This window comes from Jatropha curcas, chromosome 8, assembly GCF_041381405.1.
Source record: "Jatropha curcas cultivar XTBG-Jc1 chromosome 8, XTBG_Jcur_1.0, whole genome shotgun sequence".
In the NCBI taxonomy this organism is placed as follows: Eukaryota; Viridiplantae; Streptophyta; class Magnoliopsida; order Malpighiales; family Euphorbiaceae; genus Jatropha; species Jatropha curcas.
Genome location: NC_143158.1, coordinates 23,217,489 through 23,238,806, shown reverse-complemented (window position 1 = coordinate 23,238,806; position 21,318 = coordinate 23,217,489). Strand labels below are relative to the sequence as shown.

The 21,318-nt window shown below is 34.0% G+C and overlaps 1 protein-coding gene and 2 long non-coding RNA genes across 3 annotated transcripts; all 3 read right to left on the bottom strand.

Moving 5' to 3' along the window:
* Window positions 1-220: 220 nt before the first annotated feature.
* LOC149494369 (uncharacterized) lies at window positions 221-1,997 on the bottom strand. The gene is made up of 3 exons (XM_089725478.1): window positions 1,488-1,997; window positions 486-1,412; window positions 221-400 (listed from the first exon to the last, which is right to left on the bottom strand). Exons 1-3 carry the CDS (start codon window positions 1,995-1,997, stop codon window positions 221-223), a joined length of 1,617 nt encoding a protein of 538 aa, XP_089581604.1.
* Window positions 1,998-5,172: 3,175 nt separating this feature from the next.
* Window positions 5,173-6,772, bottom strand: LOC149494368 (uncharacterized). The gene is made up of 2 exons (XR_016322210.1): window positions 5,516-6,772; window positions 5,173-5,408 (listed from the first exon to the last, which is right to left on the bottom strand). It is a non-coding gene; the product is annotated as an uncharacterized LOC149494368 (long non-coding RNA).
* Window positions 6,773-8,943: 2,171 nt separating this feature from the next.
* Window positions 8,944-19,055, bottom strand: LOC149494367 (uncharacterized). Its single transcript, XR_016322225.1, has 7 exons — window positions 18,582-19,055; window positions 18,227-18,365; window positions 17,448-17,529; window positions 11,083-16,636; window positions 10,728-10,866; window positions 9,928-10,009; window positions 8,944-9,115 (listed from the first exon to the last, which is right to left on the bottom strand). It is a non-coding gene; the product is annotated as an uncharacterized LOC149494367 (long non-coding RNA).
* Between the last annotated feature and the right edge of the window lie 2,263 nt (window positions 19,056-21,318).

Sequence of the window (21,318 nt, the reverse complement as noted above, 5' to 3'; positions counted from 1 at the left end):
TCAGCAACGGCACCTGTTCCCAGCAGTGGCACCTATTCCCACAAAATGCACATAGCAGGATATCCATACTGCAACATGTGAAGCCCAAAATACCATCTGCAATACCTCAACAACCCAAAAGAACATCTGCATCGTATGAGTCCACAAAAAACCATCTTCAACATTTGAAAAAAAAAAACCAAGTCTACAACATATTAACACAGAACAAAAAAATGTCTATTCAAGACAAAGGAGCTCCTCTCCCTCTCAAACCAGAAGCACCTCTCTCTCTTATTGCAGCAACACCTCTCCCTCTGGAACCAATAACACCTCTTCCCATAGTAGCAGCAGCACCTCTTTCCATAATAGCAGCAGATCCAGATGATTTTTTTCCTCCTCTTTGCACAAGTTGTTTGTTCCTCTAATAAAACAAATGGTGCGTAAATTAAAAACAACATACTATAAAACAACATAGTAAGTATTTAGATTGCAAAAGTGAATCTGACCTGAGATATGGTTGGTGGGGCTTGCTCGCATGTTCTTTTATTATGGCCTAGTTGCTTGCATGCCACACACCTAACTGTGCAAGATCTTTTAGCTGTGCTTGGATGAGCTTCTTCCTCTTGAAGTATTCTCCTTTCTTTTGGTCTGCCAGGCTTCCTTTTAACATTTGGAGGCTTTAGGACTGAAAATTCAGTTTGTGGTGGGATGTTGTAATTTGGAATTGGATGAATGACTCCTTTGTAGGCCTTTATATACTTCTCTACTGTGAAATACTCATGACAAAAGTCTTCAAGATTGAGTCTCATGTATCCAAGTGCAATGCAAGCATGCTTACATGGAAGACCTGAAATGTCCCAATAATTGCAGGTGCATGTCCTTTTCCCAATGTTAATAGCAAAAGCCACAGGCCCCTCTCTCACCTCAAACTCATTATTGTTACTTGGTAGTATCTTGCATTGTCTAGATTCTTTTATCAATCTGTTCAATGCACTCTTGCATTTTGGAGTTACTCTCCCTTCCCAAGCAGTAGCCATTGCAAACCTTTTATGAAGCCTAACCATACATTTCTGCCTAATAGAGTCTATTAGCTCAACAATTGGTTTGTTCCCCAAGTTTCCAAGCCAGCTGTTGAAACTCTCTGTCATGTTATTTGTCACATCAACGCTTTTAGCTGCTGGATGAAAGGCATGTCTAGTCCAATGTGAAAGAGGAATATCCAGTAACCATTTTGTAGCCCTTCCCTCATTCTTAGCCTCAACATTCTTCATATGCTGCTTAAATGCATAACTATGGCTAGACTTAGCTGCCATCCAAAATTCCTTCCTCAACATCACCCCTGGAAAGTGCTTCTTGAAGTTCATTAATAAATGTTGACAACAATATCTGTGGATTGAACCTTCAAACTGTGTCCTCACAGCCTCAAGCAATCCCTATGTTCAAAAAGAATTCAACATCATTAGCTAAAAAGTTGAAAGTGAATTATGAAATACTTTGGAGGAAGTTACCTTTTGTCTGTCTGAAATGAATGTCCATGGCTGTGAATCACATCCCGGTCCAATGCATTGTCTAAGACAGTCAAGGAAGAAGGTCCATGTTGCAGTGCATTCATTTTGAACAATTGCAAAAGCTAGTGGGAACACCCCCTTATTCCCATCTAGTGTAACAGCACTTAGTAAACATCCCCCAAAAGGGCCCTTCAGGAAGCATCCATTCAATCCAATGAGAGGCCTACATCCCTTCAAAAATCCCACTTTCATTGCTTCAAAACATATGAAAATGGAGCTAAAGACAAGTGGCTCATCCAAATTGTTCCTTGGCATTGATTCAAATTTTATAAAAGTTCCAAGGTTTGACATTTGAAGTTGTGCAATGTATTCATGCAACTTATTGTAGCTCTCAACGTGTGAACCTACAACTTGCTCTCTAGCAGCTGTCCTTGCCTTATGAAGCTGCCAATATTCAGTCTCAATGACCCATTTTCCCTTCAACTCAACTTGCATTAAAGCATAGCTCATTCTTGGATCAGCAGCCAATTGAGATTCCAGTTTCTTCTTCACCCACTTTGTTGTTGCATTTGGATTCTTGTTGTTTAATGGCCTCGTGCATGTATGCTCAGGTTGTAGGGTTTTTACTACAAAACTAAGTCTGGAGCCACACTAGCATGGAACCTAAATGTGCAGCCCTCCCCCTTACATTTTGCTGTCACTCTTCTACTATCATTCTTGACCATCCTTATTATGAACCCTCCCCTAACAGCATAATCCCTTAAAGCTTCCCTACAACTATCAACACTTAAGAATGCATGCCCAACTCTGAATTCAATATCACCTTCAACTGGTGTTTCAAATATATTGTCATATATTTTCTTCCAAGGATCACGTGTTTTCTTTTTAGCTCTTCTCCTTCTTGGTGCATCAACCTCCATGTCACTACTTGCAGTTGATTGTTCCTTGTCAGCATCAACATCACTGAGACCAGCATCAACATCATTATTGAAGTCAACTTCCTCTTTTGGATCTGTTTCCATTCCTTCAGGTGTTTCAGATTCACTACTCTCATCTTCAGTATCAGAAAAGACATAGTCATCATCTGTGGATTGGCTATCAACAACAGTTTCTATTTCTCCCCCCTCCCCCTCCAATGGTTGTTGTTGTTGTTGTACCCTATCTCTAAAGCTGTAAGAGGCTCCAACTGCAATTGCTCTTTTCCCCTTCCTATTGTCCCTATTCACATTTGCCTCATGAACATTTGCCCTGCCTCTACATCGCCCTCTCCCCCTCCCTTTGCCCCTGCCTAACTCGTTTACATAGCCTGAATACCCAGTGTCGTCAGCCAGCACAATATCCCACATCTGTGATCCTATCAACATTTCTGCCCCCTTCCCCTTACCACTACCTGTACCCTCTGTATTTCCAATCCCACCACCTACATTTTCTTGCTCAATAATGATCACATCTCCAACATCCCCACTTATCTCAGTTTGTGACCCAATATTACTTTCTGCCTCCCCAACACCATTGCCTGGAACTTCCCTATTAGGCTGCAAATTTTCATGATGTAAACCCATATTATCTGCCACCTGATTGTGGAACACATTTGGCATAACAACACTCGGTTCACCTTGCTTCCTAACCAAATTCAGTTCAATATAATCAGTGTCCTTGAATCTTTCAAACATTAAAGTCATGTCTGCATCGTTCTCTATTCTATAATTTTCAGAACATGTAATATCCACATTCCCATCTTTTATCTTGTGAACTTTGCATACGTTTTGTAAGAGAACAATGTAACTCATTCTGTCAAGTTGTGCATCATACAAATACACTGTATCCCCTTCATATATCACCCCAATAGTGTAAATTTCAGGCAAAGCCATCAAATTCAAGCTTTCCTACATTGTAATTTAACAAATGTGTTACAAAAAAAAGCATTACCGTCTGCAACAACCCTAAATACATTATCATTATACACAAAAGAACTCATAACGATTCTTAAGCATTTCAATATACCAAAAATCATCATCATAAACATCCTCAATAATATTGATTTTCAATTTTTTTAAGCAAAAACTGAAGTGGGTCTCAGTTACTGGTATTTACCTCAAAACGAAGCTTCAAGATTGTGATTCCACGCAAACGAAGCACTACATGCTACGACCACTCATTTCGTTTCGTCAACAAACATCATTTTCTTCAAAAATTCTTCAACACTTGCATTGGAGATGAAGACGTTTTTTGCGTGAGAGAGCAATCGTTGAGAGAATAGCAGTCTGACTTTTCGTTTCCCTCGCTTGGAAGGTCATACTGGTCCATGTCAGCAAGGGAGGGGTGTTTTAGTATTTTAGTCTTCAATTAACGGCAAAACACCAAGTTTTTGGACGGAAGGACCTTTTAATTAGACGGAGTAAAATGTCGGGGACTAGTTATATATTACATTAAACGTCGGGGATTACTTAGATAATTATGTAAAACCTGAGGGACTAAATAATAATTTTCCCTAAATTAAATTCCAATTTTATAAAGATTGTTCATTAAATTTAAGTGTTGATTATTCTCGAGAGGTGAAATGGGATATCCGATAAGGATCCCTTTTCCCTTAATTAAAGATATCAAAATCGAGCCCTAGATATAGAATTCCTTTAAGCACTTATGGAAAGAGATATGAATATGGATTGCATACTAAATGATTAAAAACCAAAAAGACTCAATTTTGGATTGATCTCTGAAGTTTAACTCTATTAAATTATTTAATCATTCTTCTAAAATAATATTATTTTCACAATTAAGTGAGAGACTAAACATTAACTCATACTAAATGAGAAACTAGGTAATATCATGAAAAAGGCATACATGAACTCGGTGTATGACCCATTTATATACCAAATCAATTACAAAGTCTTTTGGCTCAAATAAAGTATTTCTGATCATACATTAAGAAAAATAGTAATATTTTTTTAAGAAATCATTTTTTGATTAGCTTGGTATATTGGACCGCTCATATGCCAGGTGTAGACAAATATTTTTCTAGTATCACTATATTAAATCTGAAGGATTTATTTGGTAAACACATTGATTTATCCTTAAATTTTTAAATTTAAAGTAGTGTATTAAAAAAAAATAGAGAGAAAATTAATTAATTTTGACAAAATATAGGGACAATATTATAATTTCCCCATATTAAAGCACCACGATTAGGGTAGTACTTTCATTTGAGCAAACTAGATAACTTATCATTAAATTTAATTTTTATAGAAAAAAAGAATATACCAAACGTTTTGCATGTACTATACGAGGAATAGAGCCTCCTGTATGTCGTGAAGGACCAGACCCTGGGCTACCAATTTCGGTAAGGCAACTCTTTGAACACTTTCAGACTTTATTTTAAATTCAAGAGTCTCCCAATGAGGCTTCCCGCTATTCCAAATATCATTAGGGATGTATTTAGGCTTTTTCTTTCGCCATGTACCAAGCATGCCCCTATAGCGTTCTACAGCCTTCTTACTCCAGATTTTTTTACAAATGCATCAATCTCCTCATCTCACACAAAATGTTTCTAAGGCCATAAAGCACAAAAAAACACATAAAATGGACACATTTATCAAGCTAGTCATTAAATTCTATAAGCCAAAGCAAAGTAAGAAAAATCAAAACACAGTCATGGGATGATATGTCTAGTTAAAAAAAATTCAGATTATATACGTAGTTTATTATTGAGTTAAAGTCATATAATATGTTGATGAAAATATAGTCTAAGGGGAGGAAAAGAATATAGTACAACACTTCCATTCATAACCCGCTGTAGGCACAAACTCTTGTCAGTATTTGTCCTTCGTTTCTGTAGGCACAAACTTCCATTCATAACCCGCTGGATCCAATTTCTTTATGAAAGATTGAGTGATCATGGTGACAAAGTTATATAGCTCCAAACTGAAACAAGTAAGAAGCAATCAATAGTTTTATGTTCCTAACAAACCTTCAATTTGCATAACGAAAATAGATATATATAATAGAGTTCTTTAAAAGAATATTCTTACTTGTTCCCTACAAGTCGAAGGACTTTTCAATTACCATTAGTTGTAGTGTAGGCAGTTGAGGATCCAATACCTCCTAATGGTGTACTTGTGGCTGGTCTAGGACCGAATGGGCCTGAGTTAGTTGCTATTGTTAACTGTGGTGGTGGAGTTGTGGCAATTGCTGCTGCAGTGGCTATGACTGTGGCGGTTGTTATGGCTGTGGCTGTGACTGTGGCTTTTGTTGTGGCTGTGGTAACCACACTTTGAGTCTGAACAATGATGCATTACACCTTCCTCAGTTGTATGCTCAGCGTGCCATCTCATATGCTCTGCAGTGGCTTTAGATGCATACAATCATTAGCCTATGAGTGATGGGGAACTAATACATCTGTTTGTAAGGAACAAGAGATTTCTGATTAGCAGAAGGATGTGTCGTTGGCTTATATCGTGGTTGATTAGAGAACTTACAATAAGTCAACTCACTGTCTTCAACCAAATAAATCATACACCCGTTGTCACAACTATGAATCTTTTGAACAGGCATGTTTAGACCTTGAACTAGCTTCTTTGTTTGGTAGAAATTTTGTGTCATAACATTATCCCTTGGCATCAACTCTTTCATTAATTGACACATGTCATCAAAACATCTTTCGGAGGTGATGTTCTGACTTTATGTGCAACATAGGCGCAACAGCTGACAGCTTAGAATGACTTTCACAACCATGCCATACTGCTTCATTTGCAGAACTCAACATACTATAAAATTGTTGGGCATTAGGCTTTGGTGCTTCTTCCATATCATTGGGATTAAATGAGGGACCAGCAGCATCATGTACCATTCTATGATATTCAGTAGAAGGCTCGTCAAATGCACCAGCGTTTCCTGATGAATCATTCATACTTTGATCCCTCACCTCTGGCTGGTCCCCATTTGCCATAACTTCAGCTTCCCCATGCATAGTCCAAACATAATAGCCTAGTACGAAACCATGTTTAAATATGTGTTTCTCAACTATACATGTCTTCGAAGTTCCGGTTTCGACACCTCCTCCTATTACACGGACACCTTATATTATCACCATCCCTACCTTCCACAAGATTCCAAGCAAAATTAAGAAATTCTAGGATACCTTATTTGGTAGACCATCTGTTAACCTTCTATACATCCATTCACGATTTGAATTCATTTTTCCTGATATTGTTATTTAAAGAAAAGATTTCAACTTGCATTAAATTAAATACAGTAACTATATTAAATTTATTTGTCTTGAAAATGAATTAGAAATTAAAACATAAAATAGAAATGAAAATAAAATACATTAAATAGAAATGAAAACATAATTCTATACTAGGACTAAATTGGGCAGTTTACTTATAGTGAAAACATGACATGAGGATAACTTTTAGAAATTTTATTATAATATAATTTAAAGTAAAAGAAATAAGAATGTCATTTCCTAGAGAATCTAAATCCTATATATACATGATACATTTGCTAAATTGAACTTGTTGACAATGGTATATTTTCTAAGATTACCCAAAGTATTGTCAGAGCCCTTTTCTAAATGGATTGGACCCACCAAGATCCCATCTCAAATTCAATTCAAAACCTTGCAACACCAAGATTATAGTCTACAGATCTTTAATTAGAGAGATTTAATTATTTAGTCAAAATACATAATTAATAAATAATTAGCAAAAAAAAAAAAAAACAAATTATTTGGTAATGAATTGTCAATCCCGAAATATAAAAAAATAAAAAATTGATATTATAGTCTCTTATTATAGTATTTAAATAAGCAAGCCTAAGCTAGTTGCCTTTTGGCTTTGATTGATTGTACCAAGGAAAGAGAAGCTAAATTTCAACTATTCCCTGCTGTTGAAGTAGTATGGTGATTGGTGGGGTTTAAGCTTAAAAGTTGTTTGCTTAGAAGAAGCAACCTGGGCACAAAGTCATCAATGAGCATATCAATAATTAGCCCCCCTACAAATTAAATATATGAATATCAGTTGGGTTAACCCTTGTCACGTAACAACAACAGCAGAAGATATCTCAAAAGGTATACAGTTAATTAATTGTTAGAAGGGTTGTCTAACTGTCAAGCCAAAGCACCCATATTGGAGAACTGTGACTGGGACTCAAATCAAGCCCCTCGTAAACGTGCGATACAAAGCATACAGATTCATAAAGGAAGTACAAATTCATTTCTAAAAGAGAGAAAACTTTTAGATAACAGGTAGTGACACAAAGCATACAAATTCATTTCTATTGAAACATATATGTTCATATAGAGAATAAAGGAAGTACTAGTAGATGCATTTAGAGCTGGACATGTGACATTTGTACAATTAAGGATTTAATTAAAAATGTTACCATCCAAATTATGGACATGTGACATTTGTACAATTAATGGAATTGGGACCTTAAAAATGGATTAAATGTGGACTATGGTTAATTGATTAGATCATATGTCTATTTATTCCAAGTGAGACTCAAATTTATAATTAATAAAAACTCTAAGGCTATGTTTGGTTGGATGTAATGCAATGCAATATAATCAAAGATGTAATGCAATGAAAAATATAAAGGAATGTAATATAATGTAATTAAGATTCTATTACTATATTTGGTAATGTAAATGAGAAAATTTATAGAATGTAATTACCATTCTATTTTTATGTTTGTTTATAAATATGCAATGTAATGTAATTAAAATACTACCACCACCAAACATACCGCCACCACTCCTTCACCACTCTATCACCACTCCACCACCACAACCACCACTCCACCACCACCTCAAACACCACTCCACCATCATCATCACCTCAAATCATTTTTTCTTATTTGACAAATGAAAATATTAAATAATAGCTATATATATATATATATATATATATATATATATATATATATATATATATATATATTCAATAAATTTGAAATCATTCAGTTCATACTTTATTTTATTTATATGAAAACAATAAATTATAGAATTTGGTTTGACATAATAACTTATCATTTATTTGTGGAATCATATATTCGGTATATGAAACTAACGTCAGCAAGATGTGAATTACTACGAGATAAATAATTTATTTCATTTTATTTGGTCAAAGCAATACACAACAATTTTTTTCAAACAACAAGTTTGATAAATAACTGAGTTCCAAATTGCTCACTTCTAATCATAGCCTCTCTAATTTTTAAAACAATAGAAATTTATTTCAATTTTCATGCAGATTTAGAAACAATAATCAAACAATGTAATCAATCATGTAATGTAATCCCCGTTCCATTACATAGTCACGACCCGACTCCGTGGGTCGGACCGGCACTAGGGCCTGGGTGGGCATAAAGCCCCCGAAGCCCGTAGTAAGCCTAACTTATTCCAATTTGACATTCTACAAATATTTATGGATTCAGGCCCATTAACTTATTATATATATGCATTCAAAATACAGTTCATATATTTAAAATGAACTTTCATTATTTAATTACAACCCAACTGGAATACAATTGCGGAACTCTACCTTTGTATTTACATCGTTATTTCTATCATTAACAGTCTTCTACAATAAGTGTCTCAACTCCACAAGGCTTTTCTTTCTTTCTATTACCTGGAAAAAAAAAATAGTAGGCAGGGGTGAGCGCCAAACTCAATGAGTAGGGTTAGATAACCCTCTCACCCCACACAATCACACAGATGCTAAATATTTTTATCTAGTTACCGTTTAATTATATGATCATGCAGTTTGTCACACAAATGGCAATACAACAGCAATCACAAGTATCATCACCTTCATATAATCACATCACGTGGAAATTAGTCAGTGGCACCACCTGAAACCCCAACGAGCCGTCCTCACACATGGCTCGCCCTCTCATACATGTGCACCAGGGAGCCGATCCCCCATACGGCCAACTGGTCTAATCCTCACTGACCAGTCCTCTCATTGTTTTTCCATTCTCTCTTTTCTTTTCCATACCAACAGGAGGCAACCCGGTGGTCTCCATCCAATCTAGATCATCAAGTGCTCACAACAGGAGGCCACCCTGCGGGCTACAATCAAATCTAGATTATCAGGTGCGCAACAACAAGAAGCCATCCTGTGGTTTTCCATACAATCCATATCATCAGGTGCACACGGGGGCGCCGATCTCCCATTTTCCCGGCCGACGGTCAAATTCCATATCATATCATATTCAGGATCCATATCACAGACCGTCCTCACAAACCCATGGTGGTCCACGTCATCCCAATTCCACACAAACAAGGCACAGTATATTCATAGCACAAGTAATCAAACAATTTTTAATATCAACAAATAGTGCACCATCATATGACAATTCAACAAAATAATGCATGATGACATTTAGCCGTGAATGCATGAATGCAGGCGGATGATACTAGTTATCTAACACTACTCACAGTTCTTTATTGTCCTTTAAAAGGACTGCCTTTTTAGCCATATGCTTCCAGCTTTTGTCCTCGCATTTTGTATTTTATAAACCTTTAAAATAAACAAGAAAATTCTAAATAAGAATTTTAATTCAAAAACTTATATTTCACATTCGTTTATTTATTTTGGCTACCGGTCATTTAATTCACTTGTTATATACGCATATATATTTAGGTTCTCTCATTTATATAAATAACTATTCTAATTCATAACCTTTAGATAAAATCTCTAATTATTCGGTGAGAAATATTGTATAATGATAATTCTAATATCGTATAATATTTCTTAATACTTCGAATTTTTGTCGTCACTACTTCTTAAGAATATAACTAATTTAATTCTTCATTAAGTGTTTTATTAAAAATTCGGCAACATTTTCTCTATAAACTGGACTATCCAAATTTTTCATATTTTCACAAATCCACACACACAGCCCATCCATCAGGCAAATTCATATCCACTAATCCCGTCCGCCATATCCGTCATTTATTCGGTCACAACTTAATTCACATAATCCATTATAATTAATTGTTCTATAACTATTTACTTGTTAATACCTAAAATTTATTATTAGCTAGGAATATATATATATATATATATATATATATATATATATATATATTTTTTGTACCAACCTTATAGTTATAATTAATATTCATAAAATATATTTAACAATATTTAATTTAATTTACTTAAATACTTAATTAAGTTCATTAATTAATTAATTCGGGATTTATTCAAAAATTGCGAATTAAGCTTTAGAGTGTACCGATTGAAAATCAGACGACGGATCCACAACCTACACGAGAAGAGGAAGATTCTGCCTTTTGGTGCCTCGCCAGAGTGTCGCCGGCCGGTCGCCGGACCACCGCCGTCGCCACCGTGCACGGTGGCCGGAAAATTCAAACCTTCACCAAAATTAACAAACAATATATCATTTTATTCGTTTCGATGAGAGGATCATTAATATGTATTCAAATCAAGGTGGGTACGAACTATTTGGCCGGAAATTGATCGGAAAGGTTCGGTGATACCCATTTTGGGTTTTCCGATTCCGGCTATTTCAGTCGACGAGGAGGCCATCAAATTAAAGAGGAAGAAGAGAGGAGTCATTTGGTACTCACCTTGTGTCCTAGGCTTGCCTAAAACGGCGTGAATCGCCGGAAAAAGGTGTCCGAAACTTCAAGCTCTTCCCCTTCGAAATAGACACCATTTCAGTTCAAATCTAAGCTATAATCTTCTTCCTCGCGTTGAGTAGATGTTTTTAGAGTATTCATTTGCCAAATTCGGTGGCCGGAGGAAGGAGATCGAAGAAGAGGGAGGAGGAGGAGGAGGAGGAGGAGGTCACGCTACTGGAGAAGAAGAAGGAAGAAAAGAAAAGAAAAAGAAAGAAAAAAGAAAAGAAAGGAAATGGGCCGGTTCCGGTTCGATTCGAACCGGTTCGGTCCGATTCAGTGATTTGATCTCGTTTCGTTTGGTATTTTTTTTTTTTTCGCTCGGTTTTTTTTTCAATTATTCGTGTGGTTTCGACACAGTTAATTGATTTTTAGGTCCGGTTTAATTTATTTAATTATTTAGTTGGGTCATAAAACATCTCTTCAATTTACTTTCTAATAGTACAACAAAGAATGATAACAATAAATTAATTTAGGATAATTAGTTTATATCGTAGAGTTCCATTTTATTTCATCGAAATTTCCGAACGTTCTGTTTTTGGGCTTGGGCCCAATTCAAATTTGGGCTCAAGTTAGAAATGCTCGGTCTTCACAACCCATACGATAAAAAAATTCGGATTTTTGATTTAATAAAAATTCTAAAGTTTTGAAAATAAAAATTCGGGATATTACAATCTCCCCCCTTAAGACAATTCGTCCTCGAATTGAATCTAGTGGGAAAGAATAAGAATGGATGCGTGGGAAATTTTAAAGTTATATGAAATTGCTTCCAATACCAAGGAGACAGCTCGCGAGCAAAAATATAAATCGAGGAAACGAAGTGAATGAGGTATTCTGCTTGTATTTCTACCACCAATCATATTTAGACCAAAATTTCGTTCAAGCTATACAATACCACCTAGCCGATACTTATAGGAAGCTTTATTACTTCAGCCTCCAAACTATCATCGGACAGTTGCTAGAAAATCTTTCTTTAAATAAAAATCTTACAATTAACCGAGCTTTACAACAAAATGCTTAATACTTATATTTTTCCCAAATTAAATTTTATTACACATTTCTTTATGAAAACCAAATATATAATTTGCAAAAAGTAAAACAATTTGAAATTTAATTTGATTTATTTATTTAACATATATTATGACGAAATCTTTGCTTAATCAAAGTCGAAAAACTGTTACTTTAATCCAAGATTTTAAGAAAAATTTTCTTGAAATTTTCATTGTCTACAGGGTTATTCGAGCTCACTCTCAGTTCTTTTATACAAGTTCTATTCTTCTTAAAATACTTTTATCGTACACTAGCGCAATTATTTAAATAGCTCATTTACTATGGACATTCCTGCACTATTAGTTATCTTACTCTATAGGAACCTCCACACTTTCTATTTAATCATAGTCCCTACGTCTAATCTCATTCCTTATCTTAACATATATCATTAGAAGTTGACTTCCCTAGTACATCTTTTGCTTTTCAATTGTCTATTTCACGTATGTTGCTTACTAATTCATCCTAAGAATATCGAAGCGTACTTTTTAATTATTCCATCTATTATTAATCATCATTTATCTCATTAACAATATTTCATCCAATACCTTTTATTACTTGCCCCTACTATTTACCTTTTACCTCATACCTATCAACATATAAAGTCTTCAATGAAATTTCTTACGTCTCGACTTAATGTTGCCTTACCAGTCAAATATTACATCGAATAAATAAGCATTAATCATTCTACTTCCTTTATTAAATTATGCGTCAACTAAATAATTTATTCGTTTCTATATAGAATTTCAATTTCTGCCTTAATTATGAAATAGTAATAAGGCCCTAATTCATCTTTATATTACATAAGTTAATTGTTTAATTTTTTCCATCCAAGTTAATATCAATTTATCTATCTCAACTTTTCTTATTTAGTCTAACAAGTTATTTCTAACTTCCTTTAACCTTATCCACTCTAGTTTCTCAGGTTAGCACAAGGCTATCTGGTGTTATCATCTACACCTCGACTTAATTTAGGTCTTTCCTCCTTTTGTTGGCACGCCAAAATTTTTTTTTTTTTTTTTTTATCAATTACCTTACGATTCACTTCACTGGGTTATTTCTTCTCTTTTCTATAAAGATTTCAATTTATACATTTTAATATTTATCGAAGAGCTCGGAGAAATTGTCACATGTTTCAATTGAACTCCAAAACATCCCCTAGAGTTGAATAATTGTCTTATGATCTGGCAACTACCCAAAAATTTAAATTTTAAATATCACGTCTCTCTAGTTCTGATGTGTCACAATTCATTATAATCTAAAAGGCATAATACTTCAAATTTCAATTCTTAATGTATCTATCTCTAAGTATCAACGAGATATTAGGTTCTATTTCAATAAATTCATTTATATTAATAGTCTACAACACTAGCTGTCTCATACTGTGAATTTCATCGAATGAGTGTACTAACTAAGAGTTTGTAAGTAATTTCCACATTCTCCTTTATTAATATTCTCAATACACATTATATTCCATCCATTTGATTTGTTAGATTCATCGTTTAATCCAAAATTCTACTAATGAGTTAACAACGACCGACTAGCTTGACCATTCTATGGGTAACTGGCTATTTAAAAACTTTCAAAATAATTTTCCCTTCCCACTTTAAAAAAAAAATATCGGCATGTCACTCACACAAAACTTTAAAATTCTTGTATCCACTTTTATTTCATTTCAAAACCAATCTCAATCGTGGTATAAAAATATTTTCATGAAGTTTGAAAATCAATACTCATTGTATTTCTAAAACTTTTTGGTATTTAATAAAAATAAATTGTCTATCTCTACGAGGACAATCCTTAAATCATCTAGTTTCAGTCTATTGTTACATATTTCATCCCTAATTGATCCTCTGAAACCAAGCATATTCTAATCTTCATCATTACTATTCCTTTCGCTATTTTTAATCTCCCAAATAGACTGGTCCACACCTTAAATTTTTCCAAAAGTTATTTTCATTAGTGATTTATTAGTTATATTTATATTTATATTTACCTTATTATTATTATTATTATTATTATTATTATTTTATCTTTATTCATTTAGTTATTTATTTTAGCATCATTTTTTTTTTTTTTTTGCATATTTCTTACATCTGAATTTTACTCCTTCCTCAATTTGTTTCTAATTATTTATTCTAGTATTTCATCGTGGATTAATTGACCATATTATCATCATTGACTTTACTACTATTTAGCATCCCCTAATTTTATACAAGTTCTTTAGATTTTTTTTTTATTCATTTTAATCTTCCTTTTATCCTCCATATCTTCTTAGTGTACCCAACCTCATTTAAGTTTTATCCGTAAAAGAATTTAATGGTGGGTACATGAATCTATGGCGTGAAACCGTTATTCTACACAAAATTTAATTCCGCCGTAAGGTCATTGTTTCTTGGATTTCTTATTCTAATTTCATCATTATGAGTTATCTTAGACCTTTATCCTCTTCCAAATTTTATTAACTTTTATTTTATTTTATTTAGCACCTCGATCTAATTCTGTACTGAATTCTTTAAAGCAGATTTTTATATAAGTTTTCTTATACTTAACTTAGATTAATAAATAATATTAGTCTTTTCTGCACAACTCTCTGTCAAGATATATCAAATTCCGTTAATTATTAAGTTTTCCTACAGCATTCTTTCCCCATTCATTCCCCATTTGTGATTTAAAGTTACTCATCATCTTCTACATTCCTTTTATTATAAAAGATTCATGAACTTAGTCTAGCCCATTAAGTATCCTACATATGCTAGGATCTTAATTATATAATATCTAATAAATTTATTACAAACTGAACTTTCACCTCATTTATTATTATTATTATTTTTTTTTTATACCAACTAGCCCTTAGTTCCACATTAATTCCATAAGTCCATTATCGATTCAATCTAATTGCTCATTTTATTACAGTAGATTCATAATTATTCTATTAACCATTAGTCAATATTTCCCATATTAATCAAATTTTTAAATTCAAACTTTTGCCCGATTATTTACTAACCACTTTTAATTCTATATTAAAACACTCAAATTTTACCCTTCACACTAATTTCTCCAAAGAAAGTTTTTAACATGTAATCACATAATTGATTTACCTTTGTCTTTTATTTTGCTTTAATTACTCCATTTAAATTTTGTATATTGAGATTTGACCAATCAAATACCTTTTATTGTATTTAGACACAACTTATTGTTTTCACGTCTAACTCTTTTTAATTATGCCAATAAGTCTCTATTCTCCTTAATGTTATACTTAAGTAATTTACAAATTTTCTCTTTTTACATCCTTGAGTTTAACCTTGAATAATTGAGGGTTTAACTTATTTGTCTTAGATCCTCTTTTTTTTTTAACCCTTCATGTAATGTAAATTACAATTTTCACTTTTTATTCCCTAACAGTAACAATTCTAGAATTTAATTTCTATCTTCATTGAAATGTTCATTCTAATTCATATTCTATACCATTTATTATTATTTTATCAATATTAACTTTTGCAAGCCTAATTTAGTCCTCGGGATAGACAATATGATAAAAATTAATCAAACATGCGATCATTGTAAGTAATTTAAATTCTAAAATCAGATAAATTTTTGACATGCCGACAAAATAATAAAATCAAACAATTAATTGCAACTTCACAATAAAAACAATTTCCAACAAGCAAAGAATAAAACATTTTTCTCAAATCATAGTTCAAATAAACTCACTTTCTTATTGTCTTTAAAACTCCAAATTCTTTTCTAAACCATTTTAAATAATTTTCGAAGCAGCGTCTCTTGTGGGATCATGGTGTACTGGGTGATCAGGCCATTACACCAATTTCCAACTGATCCTCTACTTCCAAATTTTATAGAGGGGATTTAGCAAACTCAAAATATTTCGTTTATAAATGTCAGTTACCCAGACCTATTTTCATTTCCTATTATTTATGTACCTTTAGTTCTCATCCTAAGTTTCATACAGATTTCCTTCCATCCTCGTGCACGATGCGTCCACCGGCACTAAAATGGAATTCAATCCAGACTACAGCTCCTTTGTTGGTTACGGCCGATCCCAACAGAGGAGTTCTCTATTTAAATTCCTATGTTCCGCAATTGATTCCTAAGGCCCAACTTATGCTCTGATACCAACTTTGTCACGACCCGACTCCGTGGGTCGGACCGGCACTAGGGCCTGGGTGGGCTTAAAGCCCCCGAAGCCCGTAGTAAGCCTAACTTATTCCAATTCGACATTCTACAAATATTTATGGATTCAAGCCCATTAACTTATTATATATATGCATTCAAAATACAGTTCATATATTTAAAATGAACTTTCATTATTTAATTACAACCCAACTGGAATACAATTGCGGAACTCTACCTTTGTATTTACATCGTTATTTCTATCATTAACAGTCTTCTACAATAAGTGTCTCAACTCCACAAGGCTTTTCTTTCTTTCTATTACCTGGAAAAAAAAATAGTAGGCAGGGGTGAGCGCCAAACTCAATGAGTAGGGTTAGATAACCCTCTCACCCCACACAATCACACAGATGCTAAATATTTTTATCTAGTTACCGTTTAATTATATGATCATGCAGTTTGTCACACAAATGGTAATACAACAGCAATCACAAGTATCATCACCTTCATATAATCACATCACGTGGAAATTAGTCAGTGGCACCACCTGAAACCCCAACGAGCCGTCCTCACACATGGCTCGCCCTCTCATACATGTGCACCAGGGAGCCGATCCCCCATACGGCCAACTGGTCTAATCCTCACTGACCAGTCCTCTCATTGTTTTTCCATTCTCTCTTTTCTTTTCCATACCAACAGGAGGCAACCCGGTGGTCTCCATCCAATCTAGATCATCAAGTGCTCACAACAGGAGGCCACCCTGCGGGCTACAATCAAATCTAGATTATCAGGTGCGCAACAACAAGAAGCCATCCTGTGGTTTTCCATACAATCCATATAATCAGGTGCACACGGGGGCGCCGATCTCCCATTTTCCCGGCCGACGGTCAAATTCCATATCATATCATATTCAGGATCCATATCACAGACCGTCCTCACAAACCCATGGTGGTCCACGTCATCCCAATTCCACACAAACAAGGCACAGTATATTCATAGCACAAGTAATCAAACAATTTTTAATATCAACAAATAGTGCACCATCATATGACAATTCAACAAAATAATGCATGATGACATTTAGCCGTGAATGCATGAATGCAGGCGGATGATACTAGTTATCTAACACTACTCACAGTTCTTTATTGTCCTTTAAAAGGACTGCCTTTTTAGCCATATGCTTCCAGCTTTTGTCCTCGCATTTTGTATTTTATAAACCTTTAAAATAAACAAGAAAATTCTAAATAAGAATTTTAATTCAAAAACTTATATTTCACATTCGTTTATTTATTTTGGCTACCGGTCATTTAATTCACTTGTTATATACGCATATATATTTAGGTTCTCTCATTTATATAAATAACTATTCTAATTCATAACCTTTAGATAAAATCTCTAATTATTCGGTGAGAAATATTGTATAATGATAATTCTAATATCGTATAATATTTCTTAATACTTCGAATTTTTGTCGTCACTACTTCTTAAGAATATAACTAATTTAATTCTTCATTAAGTGTTTTATTAAAAATTCGGCAACATTTTCTCTATAAACTGGACTATCCAAATTTTTCATATTTTCACAAATCCACACACACAGCCCATCCATCGGGCAAATTCATATCCACTAATCCCGTCCGCCATATCCGTCATTTATTCGGTCACTTAATTCACATAATCCATTATAATTAATTGTTCTATAACTATTTACTTGTTAATACCTAAAATTTATTATTAGCTAGGAATATATATATATATATATATATATTTTTTGTACCAACCTTATAGTTATAATTAATATTCATAAAATATATTTAACAATATTTAATTTAATTTACTTAAATACTTAATTAAGTTCATTAATTAATTAATTCGGGATTTATTCAAAAATTGCGAATTAAGCTTTAGAGTGTACCGATTGAAAATCAGACGACGGATCCACAACCTACACGAGAAGAGGAAGATTCTGCCTTTTGGTGCCTCGCCAGAGTGTCGCCGGCCGGTCGCCGGACCACCGCCGTCGCCACCGTGCACGGTGGCCGGAAAATTCAAATCTTCACCAAAATTAACAAACAATATATCATTTTATTCATTTCGATGAGAGGATCATTAATATGTATTCAAATCAAGGTGGGTACGAACTATTTGGCCGAAAATTGATCGGAAAGGTTCGGTGATACCCATTTTGGGTTTTCCGATTCCGGCTACTTCAGTCGACGAGGAGGCCATCAAATTAAAGAGGAAGAAGAGAGGAGTCATTTGGTACTCACCTTGTGTCCTAGGCTTGCCTAAAACGGCGTGAATCGCCGGAAAAAGGTGTCCGAAACTTCAAGCTCTTCCCCTTCGAAATAGACACCATTTCAGTTCAAATCTAAGCTATAATCTTCTTCCTCGCGTTGAGTAGATGTTTTTAGAGTATTCATTTGCCAAATTCGGTGGCCGGAGGAAGGAGATCGAAGAAGAGGGAGGAGGAGGAGGAGGAGGAGGAGGTCACGCTACTGGAGAAGAAGAAGGAAGAAAAGAAAAGAAAAAGAAAGAAAAAAGAAAAGAAAGGAAATGGGCCGGTTCCGGTTCGATTCGAACCGGTTCGGTCCGATTCAGTGATTTGATCTCGTTTCGTTTGGTATTTTTTTTTTTTTTTCGCTCGGTTTTTTTTTTCAATTATTCGTGTGGTTTCGACACAGTTAATTGATTTTTAGGTCCGGTTTAATTTATTTAATTATTTAGTTGGGTCATAAAACATCTCTTCAATTTACTTTCTAATAGTACAACAAAGAATGATAACAATAAATTAATTTAGGATAATTAGTTTATATCGTAGAGTTCCATTTTATTTCATCGAAATTTCCGAACGTTCTGTTTTTGGGCTTGGGCCCAATTCAAATTTGGGCTCAAGTTAGAAATGCTCGGTCTTCACAACCCATACGATAAAAAAATTTGGATTTTTGATTTAATAAAAATTCTAAAGTTTTGAAAATAAAAATTCGGGATATTACATACATGGTTGATTACATCAAACCAAACATGGCATAAGGACGTAATGATAATTTGACCTTAATTAAGATAATAATTGATACAAACTCGCCTCTGAAAACTTATTCAAGAAAGAAATTTAACTCGTCACATGCTTTGCACATGGGTTTAGAGCGTTTGGAAGAAGTCAAAACTGTTGGAGAAGATGGAATTAATCAGTTGCTGGAATTTCTCAAAGTATAGAAACTGCTTCACGTGCCTGGTTTTTCTACTCCAGTTCACTTATCCACTTACCCACTTTCCCAATTACTTAGGATTTGATTTGCTTTCCTGTCAATATTTATATTTCGTTTTCTTATTCTTTATTTCATCATTATTGAAGTATTAATCAGAGTTGTAAGGAGTCTGATCCTCTCCATGAGGACTAAGCAAATAAAGCTTTCCCTTTTCTCAATAAATTTTCTTTCTTTTCTTTTTGTTTTCTATTGTTGCTATCATTGGTATTAGAGCCAATCATGGTAGTGTCCACCCGAGCCTCCACCTCAAAGGATAACCCACCACCACAACTGCCTCCACCTCCACCCAAACCACAAATTCCCATACCCGATTCCACTACAGAAACTGTTCTATAGCAACTTGCTTACCTTGCTTCTAAGATGGAAGCTATTGATGCTGCCATGAAAGCTCAATCACGAGCCAAAGGTCCTGCATCTGTTGCTGACCAACATTACTCACATCGAAATTCCTGGGAAGATGATGAAGTAGAGGAACACGATTCTCCATGGGGTTCCAGAAATTTCCAGCGCTTCTACACCCTTCTCCTACCTTGCTTTACTGTGATAATAGATCTGCCCTTCAAATAGCACAAATCCTACATTCCATGAGTGCACTAAGCATATCGAAATTGACTGTCACATAGTCAGAGAAAAGGTGCAATCTGGTTTACTGAAGTTGCTCCCTCTCAAATCTGTAGATCAACTTGCAGATGTGTGCACCAAACCTCTTCATGCTCTTCCCTTTAATACTCTAATTTCCAAGCCGGGACTAGTTAATATCTACTCTCCAGCTTGTGCCGGGGGGGGGGGGTGGTGTTAGATGATAAACCAAGTCAACAATCAAAAAGGAAAAAGGGCACCAAAGTCAGTTAGAGGAAATTAGTTTGTTGCAACCAATTGTACAGCTAAGCAAATTCGTTAGCAGTAGCTTATAATTTATGCGATATATAGCTGTAAATAAACATCAGTGTAATTATTCTTTTTGGTTAATCAATACACATAACCAAATTCAGTTCCTTCTTTTCTCTGAAACTTCACAAATAGAGCTTAGAGTTTTGAGAATAAAAGAGATGAAGCTTGTCATAATCTTATTTCTTTTTGTTTATTGTTTTGTTATTGAGAAATGCATGGAAGATGAAAGAAAATTATTTCGTCTATTCAAATCTTTTTACTTGATGTGTGGCTTCTATTTCTAGGTTTCCTTTTTTTAATTGCATTGATTTTATTTCCTTTTCTTCTTTTGATTTTCCTATTTTGCTTCCATTGTTTTTTTTTTTCTGGTTTCCATTTAAGTTTACTTCAATTGTAATAGTTAATAATAAAAGAAGAAAATTTGATCGGGTTTTAATTAAAGACTAAGAAAATTAATAATTAAAAAGGAAAAGAACAAAAATAATTTTGAAAAGTGAAGGAAAGTTGATGGAGATGGATAAGATTGAAAAGAGAGAACTCCGCCACAATTTTTATTGATTTAATTGTTTAAACGGATCATTGTTGGTATATTTATATTATTTCGCTACATATTATTGATATTGAAACTCAACATAAAAGAGAGGTAGAAGAGAGAGCGAAACTTAGGAATAATAAATTCTTCTCTTACCTTAAAACTTTTTTTTTTTTTAGATTGACTAACGTTTATATCTAAAAATATAAACAGAAGAATAGAAGAGTTGAACGGAATAAATACATAAAGATAAAATACTGTGTTTTCTAAAAAATATGGACAGACTAGTTATTTTTCATATTTTATAAGGACATG

Bases quoted from the DNA above. Each gene is read 5' to 3' on its own strand.
- LOC149494369 (XM_089725478.1), bottom strand. From the start codon at position 1,997: ATGAGCTATGCTTTAATGCAAGTTGAGTTGAAGGGAAAATGGGTCATT. The intron at 1,413-1,487 runs GTAACTTCCTCC...TTTTGAACATAG, and splicing joins TCATTTCAGACAGACAAAAG to GGATTGCTTGAGGCTGTGAG. The intron at 401-485 runs GTCAGATTCACT...TTGTTTTATTAG, and splicing joins CCCCACCAACCATATCTCAG to AGGAACAAACAACTTGTGCA.